The sequence below is a fragment of the Vombatus ursinus genome, unplaced genomic scaffold (genome assembly GCF_900497805.2).
Source record: "Vombatus ursinus unplaced genomic scaffold, bare-nosed wombat genome assembly UNPS02000749.1, whole genome shotgun sequence".
Lineage (NCBI taxonomy): Eukaryota > Metazoa > Chordata > Mammalia > Diprotodontia > Vombatidae > Vombatus > Vombatus ursinus.
Window position 1 is genome coordinate 11146750 of NW_020940527.1, and position 22952 is coordinate 11169701.

The 22952-nt window shown below is 41.6% G+C and overlaps 1 protein-coding gene across 3 annotated transcripts in view; it reads right to left on the bottom strand.

Moving 5' to 3' along the window:
* Window positions 1-22952, bottom strand: part of ZCCHC24 (zinc finger CCHC-type containing 24) — a 138980-nt gene that overhangs the window by 25187 nt on the left and 90841 nt on the right. For all 3 annotated transcript variants that reach the window (XM_027860976.1, XM_027860984.1, XM_027860991.1), the window contains exon 3: window positions 3650-3814. In XM_027860976.1, the coding sequence (XP_027716777.1) occupies window positions 3650-3814 (165 nt within the window). The remainder of the gene's footprint in view (window positions 1-3649; window positions 3815-22952) is intronic.

A 22952-nucleotide genomic window follows, 5' to 3' on the forward strand; every position in this document is an offset into this window, starting at 1 on the left:
CTGGAGAATAATAGAAGAAATGCCCCCTCTTTTCCTTCTTTGCAGGGGTGGGAGAATATGGGTGTGGAATTATTGACTATATTGACAGATTTTGTTGGTTGGTTGTGTTAACTGATTTTTTCCCTCTTTTTCTTTAACATTTTTTTGTTACAAGGCATAGCTAATGGATAGGAGAGGTGGGAGGGATGTACTCAGAAGCAAAAGTGATGTAAAAACAAAAGAAATGGGTCAAAATTAAACAATCATCCAAAAATTTATTATACACCTACAATGCACCAGACACGCTAGGCTCTGGAAATTTATAGACAAAAACAAAATGGCCCTTGCCTTCCATAAACTTTAACTGTAATTCTCCCCAGTAACCTCATCTGTCAGGACAATATGAAGAGAAAACGCCATTTCTACTCTCCTGAAGTCATTTAGTTTGACCTCACGGCCCATGTAGGGATCTCTTCTACACCATGCCTAACAGGTGGTCATTCAGCATCTACTTGAATACCTTCAGTAGCAGGGAACTCACCACTTTGCAAGTTAGTCCATTTGGATGTTGGGAAGCTCTCCCCTTTGCAATTCTTGTCCATGTTTTCCCACAGAGGTTTGACCTATTGTATTGGAGGCCTTCTACTGGTCCTTCCTAATATTTCAAGAACATCAGTGGAACACTAAATTGGACAATATATAACTCCTGCTACCTGCCCTGTCTACTTCTTTTTTCCAGGGACAGGGCCCTTTGTTTATGTCTTTGAGGTCACTTATTGTAGGCAATCTACTTAAAAGCATTAACCTCTCCATTGCCCTACAGTTCATCTGCAATCTTTATTCTTTTGAGATCACTGCGTTCCATGACTTTTAGTCACAAAGCATCTCCAGGAGAATTTTGGTCTTAAAAAGATGTTTTTGTGGCAGGGAACAGCTTGCTAAGCTGCAATTATCTTTCTGGTGGTCTGTTTGCTTATACTGATCTGAGCACGGCAAGCCACGATGATCAAGTGTTCTAGGAAATGATGTTTCTTGTTGCACTTGGGTGCACAATTAAACCAAATCCAACAACCAGCCAACAAATTCCTTCAATCACTTCTCTAAGGAGAACCTGTGAGCCGCCCCTCTTTTAACTGTCACTTATTGTTGTCTCCTGGTTTCATTTATGGTGCAAATGTCAATATAGGTGATAATGCGCTAACCAATAATACACTCACTTTGAATTGAAGTAGGTTCCACATTGCCCAGGAATGGAGGGGAACGGTGTGGTATGGTAGAAAGAACATTGGATTTAGAACCAGGAGACTGGGTTCAAATTCCAACTTTGTCATTTACTAGCTGTACTACCTTGGGTAAATCTAGAGGATAGATTCAGACTCAGAAGACCTGGCTTCAGATCTTGTCTCTGCTATTTGCTGTTTGTGTGACCCTGGGCAAGTCACTTCCCATATATAGGCCTCAGTGAGGGAATTGGACTAGATGACATTGGAGGTCCTTTCTTGGTCAAGATGGTGTCTACGGTCCCTGTGATCCTTTACTGTTGAAGATTTTGTATCTCAATAAATACCAAAGTACCTTCTGTCTCCACCAGTCAGTTGAAATTGAGTCTTACCCCTGTAATATCTTTATCTAAGCCTTCCTTCCCACTGCCAAGGCCACCAACCTAGTTTAGGGCCTAATCATCTCTCTCTTGGATTATTAAAAAATATATTTTATTGATATCTTTTGCTCTTCTATTGTCTAGATTTTCTCCTGAATCCCCGTTTTCCTCTCCATCAGAGAGCCATCCCTTATGGCAAAGTATTTTTATAAGAGAAAACAAAGAACAAAAGAAAGAAAAGAAAAGAGAAAAAAAATCAGCAAAACTGATCATTGAAAAAAAAAAGTTACATGCATTATATACAGTGTTCCTCACCCATGAACTCCACCCCACTCCAATCTGTGGATAGGAATGTGGAGGGAGTGTCTTCTCAGAGTTCTTCTTCACACATGCACGTGCGCGCACACACACACACACACACACACACACACACACACGCTCACAGAGGAGCAAATGAAACCTTGTGCTAACTGGCAAGTTTATCCCAGCTTGAGGCACTGAGATTCCCAAACTGCCAGGACAATCTTGGATAGATCTTAATTGGTGACCCACTTCCTCATGCTCAGAATAGGTCCAGCCCCCATTGTAATATTCATTCTTTCATTAATTGTTAACCAATCAGAATTGATTGCCACCCTCAGGAACACCCACTCTTCCAAGGGCATATAAACTATAAGCCCACCACCATGATAGGTCTTTGGTATTTGAGGGTATCACTAACCCTTTTATCAATAAAGGGCTAGCATTATTAATGAAATGATTAATTACCCAGAAATTATGTCTCAAACTATTTAAATGCCACAAAGACCTGATCACAGACAACTTAAAGAAAAAAAAACAAGAGTCTGAATCTCATGCGCTTAGGAATGTGTTTAGATCACAGATTCTACTAAAGTATTCAAATTCTACATCATTTTTGGTTCCCAATTTCAGCAAGTATCTAACCTCTTTCCTGGACTGGGGATGTGACAATCTTCCTTTACCTTAAACCTCCCTACCTCCCCCCACACAGTCTTATTAGAGATAGCCTAGGGCCAGATGACAGGAGGAGACAGGATTCAAACTCAAGTCCCTATTATCTTTTTTTTTTTCAGAGCACCCCATCCTCTTGCCCAGCCTGTCCAAGCTCAGTCACTAGTGGGACTTATACCTGGAACAGTCTATGTGACCTGTATCTCTGACAAGGTCATATTCTACCATAAGAGAATTGGTGAAGTGATGTGCCCCAGTGGGTCAAAGTGTTGGCTTAGGTTTTAGAAAGACCTGGGTTCAAATCTTGCCTTGGGTACATCCTGTTTATGTGATGCTGGGCAAATCATAGAACCTTTCAGTGCCCCACGCAACTCTCTTAAGACCACAAGATGCTGAGTGAGTGCCAATCTATACCAGTGGAAGGCATTCCCTCATTGGGAGACCTCTATAGGTCAATAAAATCATCAGTCCAATAAAAAAAGATAGCTACCTGGAGACTTGAATTCATAGTGTACCTCAATAGCTCACATTTAGAAGCTCATATTTAGAGTTCACAATTATGTATTTAGAGTTCCTGGTCCTATATTTAGAGTTCATAAAGCATATTCCTTGTGACTGAGGCAGTACAAGTATTATTTCCATTTTCTACATGAGCAACCTGAATTTCAAAGACATTAAAATGCTTGTGGTTGTAGGACTGGTGATTTAACCAGAGGCTCCTGACTCTGTCTTGTGTTCTTCCCATAGCACCTCGCCAAGTTCATAAGGGATGCTCCTTATATTCATGCAGCATCTTAAATTCCAGTCCCCAGATTCATACCATACCTCAAATTCAGGTATCATTTTGAATGGCTATAGCTTCTTAATATGGCACCCTTCTACTCCAATTCATGCAATTGCTTAACCATCATCTCTTGAGATTTTGTAGGATTGGACCTTTGTTAACTACTTCCATGTTCTTTGTGCCCTGACAGGTCAGTGGCATGGGGAAATCTCTAGGGAATCCCTGAGCCCCAAGGAAAGCAAGGAGATTGCCCCAGGTTCCCAATAAGTCAAGAAGCTAGCCCTCACTTTTTTCCTCCCTCTGTCCCCTCTTACCTGCTTGTGAGGATACACATTGATGTGGCACTTGATACATTCTTGGCCCATGTTGGCCCAAGAGTTCCCACTCATCCATTTTCTTTTGCACTTGGGGCACTTGTATTCTCCAAAGCAACGCTTCTTGCCCTGGTACGGAGTCAGACCCTCACCTTTGGGGCGAGCCTAGAGGAACATGAAAGAAACAAGAGAAAGAATGGAATCTATCTGGCCAGGCTGACATTATTGTTTCCATTGCAGTCACTAGTACCTCCCCTTTCAGCTATCAGCTTCCCTTTCTCCTTCTTTCCCCCAGTACTCCTGAAAGAGAAGATTAGATTTTCTTCTCACTGGAGCTCTTCAAGCAAGGGCCAATGACCATCTGTTGGGGATATTGTAGAAGGAATTCATGTTGAAGTCCAAATTCAACTAATAGACTTCCTAAATTCCCATCTTTCAGATGCGATGTTTTTGTGATCTTTGTAGTCGTTTCTAGTTGTCATTGTGATCAGAGGCTTTCTAGGGACAGTAACTGGCCACATATTGGGCCTTTGGGAAGATTATGAGCCAATGGAGTACAATATGTAAGCTGGACCCATACACACGGTGATTGCCGACATTTGCTTTGTCATACTATTTTGTTGTCATACATATTTGTTGGTCAATCAATGAGCCAGACATCATGCTAAGGTAACTTAGGTTAAAAAAAAATCAATTGCAGAATTATAGGATAGTGAGGCCTCATTTAAGTCCACACGCAAAAGGCCAGAGGGTTTTAATAGACCTCAAGTTTCTCAGTGTGATGTGGCAGACCAAAAAAATAATTTTATCTTATGCCAAAGTAACAGAAGTATAGTGATCAGACAACGGTGGGGAAATCATGCCAGGCACTCAGTCCTGGTTAGATCACATCTGGGGTCTAGTTCTGGGCACCACCGTATTTTAACTGGGACATTGACTAGTTGGAAAGCCTCCAGGATGGTGGAGCAATATGGAAAGCATATCACAGGGAAGGATTAAATGAAGAGACATATTTAGCTTAGGCAAAACTGAGGGAGAGAGGATAGATGTCTTCAAAAACCTGAAAGCCTACTGAATCAAGGAGGCCTTATAGTTCCCGGAAGAAGCACTAGACTGACTGATGAGTGGGTAGAAAGTAAAGAGAAGCAGATTTCAAATAAGGATAAACTTACTGACAATTTGAGCTACCCAAGAACAGAATGGGTTCCCCCATACAGTAATGAGTGCCCCATCACTGGGGGTGTTCACACAAAGAATGGATGGCCATCAGTTAAGGATGTTGCAGAGGGATTCCTGCGTTAGGTGGGAAGATGGATTAGATGATCTCTAAGATCTTCTGGTTTGGAGGGTCTATGGTAGTGTTGTTCAATGGGGAAAAACAAAACAAAATGAAATGCTGAAAATGGAATCACAGCATCTCAGCTCTGCCGCTTCTTGCTGGTATGACTTTGGGTAGGTCACTAAACTCCTCTGGGGTGGGAAGAGATGTTTCTGAGACTAAAGATTCAGATGATCTGAGGAAGAATTCGGACAGCAAAGGTCTTGCCTGTTTTCATTGTTCCCTACACAGTTTAGCTTTGTGTAGAACTACTTAACTGAGACTTTGATCTAACAGCAGGAATACAAAAAACCACAGTCTTACTGTTTGTTTTTCTGATTTTTCATCCTCCACTAGCACATGTGATTCCATATTACACATAAAGCTACCACACACGTGTGTACATGCATATACATACACATACATGTACAAATGCATATATATACACACTCACACATATACGCATAGATACATTTATACATATACTACACATATAAGCATATCACAATATAAATATTTGTATAACAACTATATAAATACACACACATGTGCATATACACATACACACATATACACATACACACATTCACACATACATACACACATTTTTCAGGGTATCCTGGTAATACTCCTTCCTTCTCTCTTTACATCCAATAACTGGTCCCTCTCTGTCCTTCACCCCAGTATCCTGGGTGATATTACTCAAGTCGGATCTCCAGGGTCAAAGCTCCCCCTCCACAAAATTGTGAAATGAACTAAGTTTTCCAGGGGCAGCTCGATGCTGATGTCATGAAAGAACCTTAGCCTGGGAGTCAGGACATCCTGGTCTCAGCCCTGGCTCTGCCAGTCACTGACCCGGGCAGTGCCGGGCAATCTCTTTCATCTCTCAGGCCTGAATATCCTCAGCTGTAAAATAAGGGGGCCTAAGGTTCCCTCCAGCTCTAGATCCTGTGATGGTCCCTATGGAGCTTCAGCCATATGGTCTCCTCACTGTCCCATTCACGCACACCGGGGTCATTCCTGTTTTGGTCGATGCTCTTCCCCCACCAAATGACAGGGTGAGACTAGATGATCCCCAAGCCCCCCCAGCTCTGACAGTCTATGAATAAGGTTTTTTTCAACATTCTTCCACCTCCCCTTCCCAGAAGCTTTTCTTCCTTTCAGGAGCTCTGTCCAGAACCTCCTATTTTCATGGCACAGCACAATCTTTCTTCCAACCCTCCCTCCTCCTCCACACTTGCAAAATTTCCAAAAGGCCATGGCTGTCCAAAAGGAAAAATGATGGATAACTAATTCATACCAAGGCCAGGATGGTGGAAAGGCCTTAAGATAATGCCACATGAGGATCATCTGGAGGAAGGGGTGATGTTTACCTTGGAGAAGAGAAGGCTTAAAGGGGACATGATAATGAATCCAAGTCTTTGAAAGACTGTCATATGAAAGAGGGATTAGGTTTATTCTGCTTGGCCCTAGAGAAAAGAACTTGGAACAGTGGGTAGAAGTTGCAGAAAGGCAGATTTAGGCTTAGCCTAAGGAAAAACTTCCTGTTTAGAAGTGAAATGGGATCCTGGGGAGGTAACGGGCTCTCCCCCACTTAAAGTCATTGGGTAATGGGTTAGATAGCCACTTGGAGAGGGGCCCCTTACCTCAATGTAAGATCAGGAGCCTCCCAGGGCCTTCTCCCTCTGAAAGTCTGTGACTTTTAATGCATTCCTTGTCTTGGGTGTCATCTTCAGTTTTAAAGAGGAGTTTGGAGATTGACCCAAACAAGTCATTCTCTAGTGCTGGTATTTTGGGCAGTGTGTGATAATCACATAGGAGAGAGATTGTGAGACACAAAGGCCTTTGCCAGAGTTCTTCACATCCATCACATGAGCTGCTATCCCCTCACTGACCATGCAAGGTTAGCCGCATCTCCATTTACTTTTTAGGCGAAGACAGCCTGCACAAAAGGCCGAAAGGCCAAGGCCAAACTTAGCAGAGGCCAAGGAGCAGCTGTCTGCTTTTGACCTCCATCAACTGCAGCAAATGGCAAAGGTCCTCTCCTTTTAGGACTTAGCAAAGTTTGAAAGTTTGGAGGGTGGGGGAAGGGTAAAAAATGAACTCTGGGTACTTATTTACCAATTATTCTGCTGTCTGGAGAAAAGAAAGAGAGAAGGAGAAAGGGGGTTAGTGAGAAGAGAGGAAAGAAGAGGGGAGAGAGACAGAGACAGAGGAAAGACAGGAGGAGAGAAAGAGCCAAAGAAAAGAAACATATACAACAGGAGAAAGAAAACAAAAAGGAGAGAGATAAAGGAGAGGTTAAAGAGAGACAGACAGGCAGATAGACAGACAGATAATGTTTTTATACTGTGAAATTAGAAAACCATCTTTTTCCTGAGCTGATATTCATTAAGGAAACCTTGAGCTAGGTGACCTGAGGATACCTGGTTCTTCCCAGGAGAAGTGTCCACCATCATCACCCATCCACCTGACCAGTCATGGAGCCTAGTGAGGAGGGCCAGAGTTACTACTATTTAGCATGATTTTCTAGGATGCAGCCTGAATGGGGAGGTCTCTGAAAAGGAATGGAGTGTCTCTGTAAAATCTTCTAGATCAGACTATAAATGAGATGTCACATTAGGTGGGCTCCAGCAGTCCAGAATTAAGTACCAGGCACTATGAGATCTCAGGCCAGGAGAGAGCCCCAGGAAATTAACTAAAGAAGGTTACATTTATGAAGGTTGGGAGTTGCCTCACTATGTACTCTGTCCTTCCTATATACCATGAGAACAGCTGTCCACTAAGTAAAGCCAGCCTTATCCTGGCTGAGAGGAAAAGCCTGCTAGGCCAAAGTCAAGTGTAGTAGGGCACAAGGCAAGCCTCGGCTTTGGCCTTTCTCATTTGTAGAAAATGGCAAAGGTCCTGTCCTCCCAGGGGCTATTGCTGGAAAATTAAGTTTCAAAGCTTGGGGGGTAGGGAGGGAGAATGTGAACATGGACTCTGAGAATTTAATTCTCATAGATAAATACTCTGGAGAACAGAAATAGAGAAAAAGAAATTATCTGCATTGAACAGATAATTTTGTTAGCAGTCACCATATCTGCATAAAATTGGTTGTTACTATTTTCCTGTATAAATAAACCCTTCCAAGACTAGGAGAATAGGATGTAGGTGTGGTAAAAAGGGAGAAGTCGCTGGAAAGAGAAAGTAGATGCTGTTTCATGAAGCATCAGAAAGTAGAAGGTTTTGAGGTACAGGGCCAGGGACCTAGGTAGGGCAGGGTATTGGGTTGGAGATTAGACAGGGCTTTGAGACAGTAGAATGGGACACATTCATGACAGATCCAGCCCTTTAGATGGGTCAAGTCAATATCTGTGTCTCCTATGAAAGCTAGTAGTGCCAAGGAATGCCGAAGTTTTCGGAGTTGGGCTGAGATCCAGAGACCTGTCTTTTCTACTAACTTGCTTTGTGACCTGACAAGTCATTACCACACTCTGGGCCTTTGTTTCCTTACCTACAATATTCTGAAGGTCCCTTTAAATTCTAAGAATTATTGGCTCTCTGGGCAAGGGAAAAGTTCCTCGGCACATGTTACACAGCCCATGCTGGCTTCAAAGAAGAGCCATCCTGTATATTTTCCTTCTCCTCACTGGCTCCAGCTTTCATTGCTCTCTTCTGGCAACACTAGCTTTGACGTCCCTTCCTTGTTCAAGTACCTTTAATGGCTCCCCATTTCCTACAGGTCCAAATCACAAACTTCTCAGTTGAGTGTTCAGACCTTCTACAATCTTGCCCCAACACATATTTATAGCCTTATTTCCCACTACCCCACACATGAACTCCTTGCTTCTCATTATATTTCATGTTCATTCCTCCACCTGGAAGGACATTTCTCCTAATTTCTATGTATCATAAACCTACTTAACTTTCAAGGCTGTATTTCAGTTCCACTCTCCACTGTGTTCCCTGACCAACCCAGTCCATGATCTCTCAAAGCATTCTCTGTTGGTACCCTCAAGTTTGGGCAGCTAGATGGTACAGTAGATAGAGCACAGGACTTGGAATCAGAAAGAACTGAGTTCAAAGCTGGCCTCAGACACTTATTAGCTATGTGATCCTGGGCAAGTCACTTAACCCTGTTTGCTTCAGTTTCCTTATCTGTAAAATGAACTAGAGAAGGAAATGGCAAACTGCTCCAGTGACCTTGCCAAGAAAAACCCAAATAGCATCATGAAGAGCTGGACATGATCGAAACAAATGAAAAGCAACAACACTCCCAAGTTAAATATTTAAATTGTATTCTGCCCCGTACCATTTTGGAATTATTTCATGAGTATACTGCCTATCCAACTAGACTCTAAGGGATCATGCATTTTATTTCCCTTGTCTCATAGGTCAAAGGAAAGACATAAGACTTTGGGATCAGTAGGGATTTCAGGGACCTTCTGGTTTAACTTCCACACATTTCAGAGAAGTTCGGTAATTTGCTCAAAGTCACAGTTATGAAAGAGCAGAGGTGGGGTTTGAATCCAGGTCTTCTGGTTTCAAATCCAGCACCATTACTATGATGCCAGGCAGTTCTAAACACATAGTACACATCGATATATATTGACTGAATGTCACTCAATGGACAACAAATAACTGGTTATAGACCAACAATATCATTTCAAAATCAGCTTTTGGTGTACAGTCAGACATTTAACTTAGAATGAAAGACAAAAACTAATGAGAAAAAAAGTAAAAATGAGAAAACAATGTGTGAGGTCACTTTTGTCCTTTACTCATTCTTTGGTGCAAGAATATAGCTATTATAAAGACATGGGTTCTATCACTATTACCTAGAAAAGTTTAACCAGTGCAAAGCAGTACCCATAATAAGGGAGACAAAAGAACCCTGAAATTGCTTTGGCTGATAAACACTTAATAACCTTGACTTTGGTGAGTTATGACAGTCAAAGGCGATACCAATCTAAGTACAAACTCATTCAAGGAACATTATAAAGGGGAAGAATGGAAAACTGAAAAGTATTGTCCTCCCAAACAAGGAAAAGCAATTGATAAGACAAAGAGTGAGCAGAGCTCTTGGTAGGAAATTCAGTCCAGCTTGATCATTCTAAGAGCATTTGTAGATGAGTTAGGAAGAGAACAGTGAAGAAATACAAAATGCAACAGATTGGTTGACATTTTCAAAGTGATCTATTCTAATTTGCCATGTTAGTAAATGATGTGCTATGTGAGGAAGTGGCAATTATGATTAAGAAGATGAAGTCAGGAAGAATGGTTGAACCTGACCAAATGCGTACGTAAGAAATCCTTGCCGGAGAGGACACAATTTTAAAGATGCAGAGACCAGGTTTTAATATATCTTAAGCAGGGAAGATTTCAGGAGAATGGAAAAGGTCACAGATGTATTATTAACTCCTTTCAAAAAATATTAAGAAGACATAGGCAACTACCAATCTGTATACATCACTATAATAAATTAAGGAACACATTGAAGGAATCTTCAATGAAAACATGGGAATGAAACAAGCAGGCTTTTGCAGCTGATATTCTCAAAGAGATAACATTTTTACAGTTACCCATGTGATAGAGAAGCTTAGGGAATAGAAGAGTCCACTGTGTTTATTGTTCGTTTATTTTTTTTAAAAAGCATTTGACCCTGTGGGTCAACACAGCCTCTTTTCTTCAAAGTGTCTCCTGTGTATACATTAATATTAGGAGAACTCTATATGACAGATGTGATTACAGAGATAGCTTTTTTCCGGCAATGTGCTATGTAATGACATCAATCAATCAACCAAACATTTATCAAGTTCCTACTATGTGTCAGGCACTGTGCTAGAATTACAAAGATAAAAATGAAACAGTCGTTGTTCTCAAGAAGGTTACATTAAATCACAGGAAACTAAGTATATAGAAAATAAACAAAAAGTAAATAATCATTAGAGCTGCTCTGTGCCCCCTGCACCCCACAAAGAATGAGCTGCCTCAGCAGGTCATGTGTTCCCTCTCATTGGAGGTTTCCAAGTAGCATCTGGTGGACAACTTGATATTATGGTAGGATTCCTTTCAGGTATTGTTTGGGTTAGATAGCCACTGGGGTCCTTACAACTCTTAATTCTGACACATGGTGATTTTGGGGTGGGGCAAAAGAATAGGGAGGGAGGTACCATTAGCAGTTGCAGGGATCTAGAAAGGTTTATGTAGGAATTTGTGCTTGAGCTGAGCTTTGAAGACTAGGAATTCAAGGAGGAGGTGAAGAGGGTGCACATTTCCAGGCATGAGGGATAGCTTGTAAAATGGTATATTGATGAGAGAGAACAAAAATAAATAAATAAATACTTGAAAAGTATTTTTTTTTTAAAAAAGATAGACTATCACATGCGGAGGATAGCGAGCAAATAAACCTGGAAAGGTGGATGGGAGCCAGATTGTGAAGGGCTTAAATGACAGGGGAGGTTTGTACTTGATCCTATAGGCAATAGAGAGACATTCTCATTAGGTGATATATAAAATAGACTGAATTATGAAAGTATATTGAAATATAAAATTGGTGGATTTAATGTTCACTAATGTCATGGTGGATATTCTGCACAATATCCAACAAAGGAAGGATTCCAATCAGTGATGAGGTTCTTCAAAAACTATTTGCAGATGACAATGTACTCATTGCATCTAGTCTGGAAAGATTATAAAATCTCACCAGTGAAATCTACCCACAGCAACATAGAAAAATGGGTCCCAATAGCCATACTATGGAAAGAAAGAAAAAATTAAGTGAGTGAAAAATTTATGCTGCCCAGAACATGTCCAGAAGCTGAACAGCGCATTGAATGAGTCCATCAATAAGGATATCTTGGTTAGGCACTGCAGATAGGCAATGGACTGGTTCCACAATTGAGTAATGGGAAGACGAGTCTAGATGGGACAAAAATGGAAAACTATACTATTGTTGTTGTTACCATTTAAATGATCCCAGACGATCAAAGCCCATCTTTTTATTACCAATATTTTCCAAGGAGTGCTGGCTGGTTGCAAATCTAGGATCAAGATCAATGAAAAATTGAAACTATAAGTAATTCAATTCTTGTTTGTAGAGTTGTTCTCATGTTGTCATCCCCATTAGCCTGTGAGCTCCTTGGGAGCAGGGACTGTCTTTCACCTTTCTTTGTATCCCCAAGCACTCAGCACAGTGCCTGGTACATAGTGGGAATTTAATAAACACATGTTGACTAACTAACTCAAAAAAACAATAGAAAGATGCAGGAGGTAATGCAAATAGTCTGAAGAATATTATAAAAAGTTACTTGTGTGCACAAGTCACATGAAAGTCATTGTCAAAGATATTCATGACTGGCAAATGAAATGGGTTGGTCATGCAGTGAGAATGGCAGACAATGAATAGACAGACTGAGTGGTACCCTAGTACCCAGAGACATCAAAAGAGCAAGAAGAAGGCTTAGAGCTGGTTGGGTAGAACCCATGTGGAAGGGCTTTGGAAAGGCATGGGGAGGATGGAAAAACGTTACAGTAGGAATTCCTTTCATGCATGGGTTGGACCAGATGGCAGTTGAGGTCTCTTTCAAATCTCAAATTGAAAGATTCTGCTCAGGGGGATTAAAATTGGTAGGAGTAGCTCTATTGATCAGCCATGTATATGTCATTGTATCAAAGTAAGAACACTAGGAGTTCCCAGCATGATCTCAGGCCAGTCACTTAGATTCTATGAGTGTGTATCTCCATCTGTAAAGTAAGTGAGGAGTTTGTAGGAAATAATCTCTAGAGCTGATTCTGGTTCTAAGATTCTAGGATTGGATGCTGTAGATGGTGCTTGGAGTTTGAGGGATAACTATTTTCACCCCCTACCTAATCCTACCATGGCCAAAGGCAACATTGCATCGCAGAAGGAGCACGGGGCTGGAGTCCAAGTATCTGGGTTTGATTCCCAGCTCTGTTACTGATTGATTACATGTATCTTGGTTACCTGTCTGTTATTGATTACATGTGTCTTGGTTAAGGGCAGCTAGGTGGTGCAGTGAATAGAGTGCCGGGCCTGGAGTCAGGAAGACTCATCTTTCTGAGTTCAAAGCCAGCCTCACCCACTTACAGCTGTGTGACCTTGGTCACTTAACCCTGTTTGCCTCAGTTTCATATCTGTAAAATAAGCTGGAGAAGAAAATGACAAACCACTCCAGTATCTCTTCTAAGAAAGCTGCAAAAGAGGTCGTGAAGAGTCAGACACAATTGAACAACAAACAAATTCTTCGTTAAGTCTCAACCTCTTCGGTCCTCAGCTTGTTCATCTTTAAAATGAGGGGTTTGAACTAGGTCACTTCTAAATTCCTTTCCATATCTAGATCCTGTAATCCCGAAGGGACATGATGTCTTAACAACTTAATTTTGCTGAAGTGATGGAATGAAAGACATTCAACCAGGACATGGGCATAGGATGAAGCAGTGAGGTGGCACTGTGGATAGAGCACTGGGCCTGTAGTCAGGGAGACTCCGGTTCAAAACTAGCATCAGACACTTGTGAGACCCTGGGCAAGTCATTTACTTTCTGCCTGCCTTGATTTCCTCATCTGTAAAATGGGGATAATAATTCCTTCAAGGATAAAATGAGATAATATTTGTAGGTATACAGAGGCAGAACTTGAAGTCTAGTCTTCCTGGCTCCAAGGCCAGCAGCTCTAATCTATATACCAGTGCCATCTAATTCAAAGAGAAATGGGGGTCACTAACCCATACATAAAGATCCCTGCAGGCCACATAATGACTTAGAAAATCACACATCTTTACATATTTCTTTTTTTTAATTGATACACCAACGTATTAAAATCAGATAGGAACTAACTACATTTTAATCTGTTTCGAGCCAAATCTGGGAGCGTTGAGGGCCATGTGTCTGACAGCTCTGTGCCATATGACGTTTGCCTCTCCAAGCATTGGGGATAAAATAACAAAAACAAAACAAGCCCCTTCTCTTAAGGGGCTCACAAATGACAGAGTGAATGGAATAGAGTCAAAAGAACAATGTATACACTGGTTCCAACTATACTAATAATAATAGTAACAAAATTCAGAAAATATACAGAAACTGAGGAGGAAAAGAAACAGAAGAAAGTAGATATTTCCATGTTTGTTAACTTAAATACTCTTGTTAAACTTTCAATAGAAATTTTTCATTTTATATATGATCTTTGCTTTTATTTGTTTTTATTTATGTGTTTGAATGTTTGTATTTGTTGGGGTTAAGTTTATAATAAAGTGGTTTTTTTAATTTAAAAAGTAAGGAATTAGAATCCAAGAGGGTGAAATTATAATGACTAAGGCTGGCCCCATAAGAAGGGACATGAAAATGAGCCTCTCTCCCTTTGCAGGATGGGGGACTGTGGGTGTGGAGTGCTATATGTAACACTGGAATTGGTAGATGGCTTGGTTACATTTTGCTGAGCTGTATTTTTTTCTCCTTTGTTATAAAGGGATGACTGTCTGGGAGGGGAAGCATGAGAAACAGATATACTGGGAAATGTAAGTGATATAATAACAGAAAGCAGGGACAAAGATTTTTTTTTTGAGACAATCAGAGTTGCGATTTGCCCAGGGTCTCACAGCTAGTAAGTGTCTGAGCCTGGATTTGAACTAAGTCCTCCTGACTCCAAGGCCGGTGCTCTATCCACTGCTCCACTTTGCTGCCCCATGATTTCTTTTTTTTCTAAGTAAAGGACAATGGAGAAGAATATGCATGGGCAAGAGAGACAGGAAAGAATGAGAGAGTCCATTGGTTCCTGGAAAGCCTTCATCCCAAGAGAACAGAAATGACTGTGACAGTCTTCCCATTCAATTCAATAGACATTTATTAGACACCTACTGTGCGCAAAGCACTATGCTAGGCAATAGGATACAAAGTATTTTTTAATTTTTTGAAATTTTTTTTTATTTTATTGCGAGGCAGCAGGGGTTAAGTGACTTGCCCAGAGTCACACAGCTAGTAAGTATCAAGTGATCAAGTATCTAAGGCCAGATTTGAACTCAGGTCCTCCTGACTCCAGGGCCGTTGCTTGATCCACCACGCCACCTAGCTCCCTCCCTTTTTTTTTTTTTTAACGACATGGTCCCTTCCCTAAAGCTTACATTCTATTTTCCTTAATAACAGCTCACATTCCTATTGTAAGCTTCTATTGCAAATGCTTCTATGGCAAAGTGTTCTTTGTGAACTCAAAGGTTTCCAAAATGCTTTCTCTCAACACCGCTACAAAACCGTGGCGTAAATACTATCCTCTGAATTTTACAAATGAGAAAACGAAGCTCACAGGACCAGGATTCCAATTCGGATTTCCTGCCAGTCCAGGGTCGCATTTTTTTCCACTTTTGTGGGCTCAGGAGAAGACCCAGTTACAAAGTAGCAAAAGAGGGTCTGAGTGATACCAGTAGCCCTCGAGTTCTAGCTGAGCAGCGGTTATCCAGCTGTTCTTCTTCAGTGCGAGACATTTAGAAGGCTTAGGAAGAGAAAAGAATCATGTGCTGAGCTGGAAAAGCGTTCTGAAAATGTTCTCAGACTGCTCTTTCCCGTCCTTCTTTCCACTAAGGAAGCTGACTTTTCTATGGCCTTCTGTCCACTCCTCCCAGCCCTGAGTGCCAGAAGGTTAGGAAGAAAGGAGGAATGTGGAAGAGAGAGGGCAGTGCAGCCCAGGAACCGGTACAGAAACTACTAGCAGGACAGAGAGGTCTGGGAGCAGTTCTGGGAGATTGGGGCGAGGTGGTGGGTTGGTGGGGGGTTGGTGAGGGATGTTGTCAGGCAGACTCATGGATGAGAAACAGATGGAATATTTGGGAAGGATTCAGAGTCTAAGGGTATGGGGTGGAACAACAAAAAACAATATGACTCTGGGGAGCTCAGAGGGAGGAGGGACACGGAGGAGGAGGCAGGGCCATGGAGAATGTTAGAGAAGGAGAGAGGAAGTCAGGAAGGTGGAAAAAACCTGGTAGGAGAAGTGGACTTTGGAGAAACTGGTGGATTAGGGGGAGGTACTCTGGCCAAAGTGATAGAAGGAAAAAAGAAAGGATAAGAAGAAGAGAGGAGAAAGGAAGGAAATTTCTTCCTGAAAAATATGGGGATATGAAACAAAACCAAATGGGTTCATCTTCTGAGCTGCATCAGCAAAAATCTCGCCTCTTCCTAGAGGGTTGGGCCAAACTGAAGGATGTCTTGGTTGGGTTTCTGTCCCTCACCATGGACCTGCTGGTCTCTCCGCTCCCTCCCACTACTACCTTGCCAAATACCAAGACGAGACAAGCCACTAGACAGGATTTAGAATTCTGTCATTTGCCTCATCTGTCTGTCTCCATGGGATCCACGTGCAGATGAGGACCATTCTGCAAAGCAATTTAGAATTATTGGGGAAAATGATTAAAATTGTCAGAGTCCTTAACCCATTGATTTAACTGCTAGACATATATCCTAAGGAGAGTAATAACAGAAAGGAAGAACCAACATACACCAACATATTTATGGCAGCACTTTTTGAAGAAACAAAGACCTGAAGACAAAGTAGAGACCATTAATTGAAGGATGGCTAAATGAGTTATGGTACATGAATGTAATGGAATCTTACTGTGATGTAAAAACAAAATTATGCATGTAGTGACTATAGAGAAGCCGGGAGAGGCTTACTTGGAGTGATATACAGTAAAGTAAGCATAATAACCACGTAAATGGAACAAATAAACAATAGAACAAGTGAAATTAAAATGCTTCAAAATTTTAATAACCAAGCTTGGCCTCAAATAAGAGCTATGAGAAGGCAGCTCTACTTGCTTTTTTTTTTTTGTCAGAGGTGGGAGATTATAGGTGTAGAAAACTTCATATACTGGCCTACTTCTTCCATATGTTAATTAGTTTTGCTCAACTGTTTTTTTCCCTTATTTTTTAATCCTTGTTATAAGGGAGTACTATCTCTGGGAAGGGGAGGGGGAATTGATTGGGGTATATAGGTTTGGGGAAAACATTATCAATAAAAGTATTTTTTGAAAAAGGAAGATCCTGTCTTTGAAGAACTGAAGTAAATGCCAAAAAGAGGTGCAAATGAGTTGCTTTGTGATATCTGAGGAGGAGAAAGTCATTGCTGATTGAGGCACCAAGGAAAGACTTCTTGGAAGAGGCCACATCAGAGGTGAGCTTTAAAGGATAGGTGGAAGCAGCAGGGAGGGAGAAGCCTCCATTTCACTTCTCTGGTCCTTGGTTTCTTCATCTATAAAGTGATGAGGTTAAACTACATGCTTTCTCAGGTTCCTTTTAATTCTAACTTCTATGATCCTTTCAAGAAGGGAAGAGGTAGAGACAGAGAACTTTGGGGCATGTACAGAGAACAGTGAGTAGTCCAGTTTGGTCAGAGCATGGGGTCAATGGTGGAAAGTAGTATGAGGTAAGACTGAAAAGTGGGGTGGAGGCACTTTGTGGAGTTCCTTGAATGTCAGATAAAAGGAGTCGGAACTTGACTAAGGAGGCAATAGAGAACTATGGAAGATTTTTGAGCAGAGAAGTAGCATGATGAGACCTCTGCACATGAGAGATAAATTGGCAACAGGTGAAGGATAGTTTGAAGAGAGTGGGGGGTATTCTATCTTCACAGCTTGGCACTCAGCACACTGATCAGGAACCCATGGAGGGCAGGATCTGGGCACCTATTGGTAGAGTTGGTAGACTAAGGGGAAAAAGTGATATTGAACAGTCAAATAGTTAATAGATAACAAGTTTTTTCCCTGTGCCTGAGCTTGTGCTGGGGAAGAAAGGAAGAAAAGAAAGAAAGAAAGAAAGAAAGAAAGAAAGAAAGAAAGAAAGAAAGAAAGAAAGAAAGAAAGAAAGAAAGAAAGAAAGAAAGAAAGAAAGAAAGAAAGAAAGAAAGAAAGGAGGGAGGGAGGGAGGGAGGGAGAGGGGAAGGAAGGAAGGAAGGAAGGAAGAAAGGAAGGAAGGAAGGAAGGAAGAAATATAAATAGAATCACTGGCAAGGATCTTTAGGGACCATCTAACCAACCCACTCAGTTAACAGGTACAAAAAAAGAGACTTAGAGAAGGAAAAGAATTTTGCTCAAGGTCCCATAGTTAACAAGTGGCAAAGACAGAATTCCAATCCGACCTTGTCTCATCAAATGTCAGACTGTGTAGTATTGAACAAAATTCCTGTAGGAGATCAAAGGAAGGAGAGAGCAGTGTGGACTACAGCAGACAAGGAAGCTTTCATGGAGAAAGTGAGATTTGAGGTAGGTTTTGAACTGTGGTGAGGAGCTAGATTCGCAGAGGAGGGGATGAGAAGGCATTCATCGTGGGAAGATCACAGGCAGAGCTGTCATGGTGGGAATTCGTACAGTACGTTCAGGTGCGGGTGACGAGAATGACTGAAGACTCCAGCCAAGATGCCAGTGAGGAGAATTTCTTTCAAATTTACTATCTTATTAGATTCTAAAGGTAGGGACCTGCAAGATAGGAAGGGCAGAAACTATTACCCCATTTTGTAAATGAGGAAACTGAGGCCCAAGATGTAAAGTGACTTACTTATTACTCAAGAAGCATATTAATTGCAAAGCTGGTATAAAACATCTCCTGATGTGCCCTACTATTATATCCTCTTCCAAGCCTGAGCCCTCCCTGCCATCCCCTCTAATTCTAAGGCCAGAGTAGAGAGAAGGAAGAAAATCCAGTACCTGTTCCTTCATACCTGTATATCTTTCCCCCTACCTCCCTTTTAAGACCTGTATCCTGGACCAGACTGTCCAGAGACACAGTGACTTCACACATCCCAAGAGTGAGGAAAAGAAAAAGGAGGGGCAAAGAAAAGGATGGGGGCGGGGTACAGCTAGCTCAAGTCCTGGGGGAACTTCTCTTCCCCCAATGACATTGTGTGGCTGCCTCTGACTCTCTTGGAGGAGGGACGACATTGAGGTGGAGGGGGGAGAGGGAAGGGGGACTGTGTTTGTTTGCTCCATAGAGCTAGTTCCTGGAATAGTCCAGCATGCATAGTTTATGCCTGTAAATGACGCCAGTGGAGAAAGGAGAACGAATTTTTGTCTCCAACAAAGGGTTCATTCCCCCCACAAACCCTCCCACTTGCTGCCTTCCAGAAACACAGGGTCTTTTCTTGCAAGATTTGAACATGAAAAGGTGGTGATAGGAGAGGCTTCCATGAATGACTCAGGCTCCTGACTCTGAGTGACTTGCCCAAGGCCACACAACGTGGCAGTTGCCTCACTGTGGGAGTTGGGTCGCATAAGGCTCAGTTGTGTGACCTTGACGAAGTCCCTGTACTCACCAGAGTTCCACTTCCTCATCTATAAAATAGGGATAATACCTGTTAGACCTACCTGTGGGGTTATTATGAGACCCAATAATAACAATAATCCATAGTTACACAGTGCTTCAAAGCTTACAATGGGCTTTCCCCAAATGGAAGAACCAGATTCTTGGATGGCTTGCAAAGTGCTCTTTCCACTACACTGAGAAAGGGTTGTTTTTTTTTTTAAACAGAAAAGCAAATGAAAGGGGTGATTATTATGATCTCTGGGCAGAAGTGAAGCTCCAGCATGTGCCTGAAAAGTTCCCAGTGTAGCTGTTTCATCTAGCCTTCCCATCAGCCAAGGTTAAAAGGAGGAGATAGAGTCGAGACATTTCTTTTTTCTCCTTTTCTCAAAGTCCTTTTCCTTCCCCGCTGCCCGGGAAACCTTCTTCCATGTACACGATAGATTTCTAGCATATTAATAGTTATTTGCAGGCTGTCCCCCCCAGTAGAACATGGGCTTCTTGAGGGCAAAGGCCCAGTATTTGCTTTGTTTGTATTTCCAGCACTTAGCACAGTGCCTGGTACATGTGAAGTGCTTAGTAAATGTCTGATGGCTGACTGCCTGACTCCTGCCTGGGATAGAACCAGCAGAGGGAGCAGGGTAATACATTTCTCCTGGATGAGGAAAGATTCAACTCTAGTGCCTCAATCATTTTCATTATACTTTTCATGATATGCAATACTTTTTCAGTCAATTAACAAATATAGTTCAGATGAGAAGTTTGTTTTGCAACCCTCTGGTGCACATAATCATAATTATGACAACTGGATTGATCAATAAGTCAAAAAAAAAAAACTTTATCGAAAGCCAGGTGGTGCAATGGATTGAGTGAAGGACCTAGTCAGGAAGACCTGAGTTCAAATTCTAACTGTGTGACCCTGGGCAAGTCACCCAGCCTCTGACTGCCTCAGGTTCCTCATCTATAAAATGGGGATAATAATATCGCCTACCACACAGGGCTGTGGTGAGGACCAAATGAGTAAAATGAAAGGTGCTTTGCAAACCTTAAAATTCTACAGAAATGCTAGTAATTATTATGAAGTACTTACTAGATACCTGGTGCTAGGCTACAGGGTTAGGGATATTGCCTCTGGGAGCTTACATTCTAATAGGAAAGGCAACACACACATCAGCTGGAGCAACAGGGAAGTTCCTTTTGTACAAGGTGGTGCTTCGGCCGAATCCTGAAGCAATGAAGAGGCAGAAAACTAAGCTTAAGAAAAAGAAAGCAGAGGGGCAGGGTGTGGTAGGGCCAGCTGGTATTGCCTTCCAAGCTGATTGTTAAATTTTCAGTATGACTTTTTACATGTCAGAAATCAGCAAACACTCCGGATCAAGTCTTGAACTATTGTTTTGCTGATTGATTAGACTTAACAAAGTAATGGGGGAAATGTGAATAATGAAGATTAAATTTAAAAGTATGTACCATATACTTTTTCCCCCTGGAGAGCCATTTGTTAAACATTTGCCAGCATGCCTTTACACAGAATATAACCAGCTCAAAATCGTGGAGATGGGGGATGGAGCCGTCATGTGTGAGGAACAGCCAACAGGCCAGTAGGGCTTGACCACAGAGTTTGTGGAGAGGTGTAAAGTTTAAGAAGACTGGGAAGAGGGCAGCTAGGTGGCGTAGTAGATAGAGCACCGGCCCTGAAGTCAGGAGGACTTGAGTTCAAATCCGGCCTCAGACCAAACACTTGACATGTACTAGCTGTGTGACCTTGGGCAAGTCACTTAACTGCGATTGCCTCACTAAAAAAAAAAAAAGAAGAAGAAGAAGAAGAAGAAGACTGGGAAGGTAGGAAGGAGACAAGCTCTAAATGCCAAACAGTGGAGTTTTATTTGATCCTAGAAGTACTTGAAAGCCACTGGAGTTCACTGAACAGGAAGAGTGATAAACTTAGAGCGTACATTCTGTTTTGTAGCCAGGCTAGTGTGGAGGAAAGACTACTGGCTCTGGAGTTGGAAGACCTACAATCCAGTCCCAGCTCTGCTTTTTCCTATTTGTGAGATCTTGGGTAATTCACTCTGTCAGTTTCATCTCATCAGGCTGACAAGCCAGGGACCAAGAGATGATATTGATGCTTGTTGGAAAATGAAGCATGTAATCTTTAGAAGCCTTTTGGGACAGTCTCCTAAAAAGACACCATACTGGGTTAACAGACCATCAAAGCAGAACATCTTCTCTGTAAAATGACAGGAAACAAGAGAGGCATTTGGATTAGAGATCTTCTGAGGCTTCTTCCTGCCCTGAATCTATTTTCTGGCCACTTTCTGGTCCTCAGTTTCCTCACGTGTAAAATAAAAGAATGGGCCTAGGTCACTGGCTCCCAACCTACAGTCCTCACACCCCTGGAGGGGGCCACAAATTCATAAATAAGCAAACACGCCTTTTGTAGACTGAATCAATGCCTTGCACATAGATGCATTGTTTTCCGCTGCGTGTAATTACTGTTGTGATTAATAAAATAAATGCAGGAATAACATGTAAACAAATCACAAGATAATGGGTCTAGAGGCGGAAGGGTCCTCAGAAGCCATCTAATCCAACCCCCTTGTTTCACAGATGAAGAAACTGAGAAGAAATGTGGGGAGCAAAACAACTTGACCAGCATCACACTGGTAGTGAATATCAAAGGCAGAATTTGAACCTGGGTCCTCTGACTCCAGGATCAGTGGTGCTCTTCCCAGTGGACTACCCTGCTTCCAAAACATTACAGAATTCATAGCAGCTTTTCATCATTATGTATTTTCTCAATCAACAGATAGTAACAGTAGAATTACTATTACTTAGTAGTCTACAAAATTCTGTGATGCTAAAAAAATGTTTTTTCACACTTAAAAATGTTGGGAACGATTGTCAGGGTAGTTTCCCCACCCCTAGATTAGATATTCTCTAAAATCTCTTCCTACTTTGAATCATTAGAACTAGAATCTAAATCATTAGAAAATCATTCCTTTGGGTTAAGGTTCTCTCTATAAGAGAAGCTGATTATTCTATCAATTCAAGTTCATATACCAGCTTTGAATGAGTTCTTCCATTTGCTGAGAATGGGACAGATTAGAAGAGAGTTTTGCTTTTGTTTATTGTTGTTGTTGTTGTTTTTGTTGTTTTTAGAGGCAATTGGGGTTAAGTGACTTGCCCAGGGTCACACATCTAGTAAATGTCTGAGGCCATATTTGAACTCAGGTCCTCCTAACTCCAGGCCCAGCACCACCTAGCTGCCCCCTAGAAGAGAGTTTTGATGGGCAGTAGAAGAGGTGTTTAAAAGAGTCCAGATACAGAGACACTACTGAGTCCCTTTAGATTGTAAGCTCCCTGAGGGTAGACACGATCTGTTGCCTCTTTTTGTATCACTGATGCTTAGTACAGTGCCTGACACATGATAGGTGCTTAATAAATATTTACTGACTGGCTGACAGCCCAGAGAACTAGCCCAAAGTGGGAGATCCGTGGGAGGCAGTAATAGCCTCAAATGCAATTCGTTGAATAAAAATAAGGGAGTGGTCGAAGCATAAGGAAAGAAGAGAAGAGAAGAAAATTTTGAAAAACTGTTTATACATATTTCATCTGTTGTGTAACAGGGTTAAAGTTGTAGTGATTACATTATTTTTAAAATAAACACACAGAATGCAAATATAACCTATCAGTGGTTAAGTCCACCT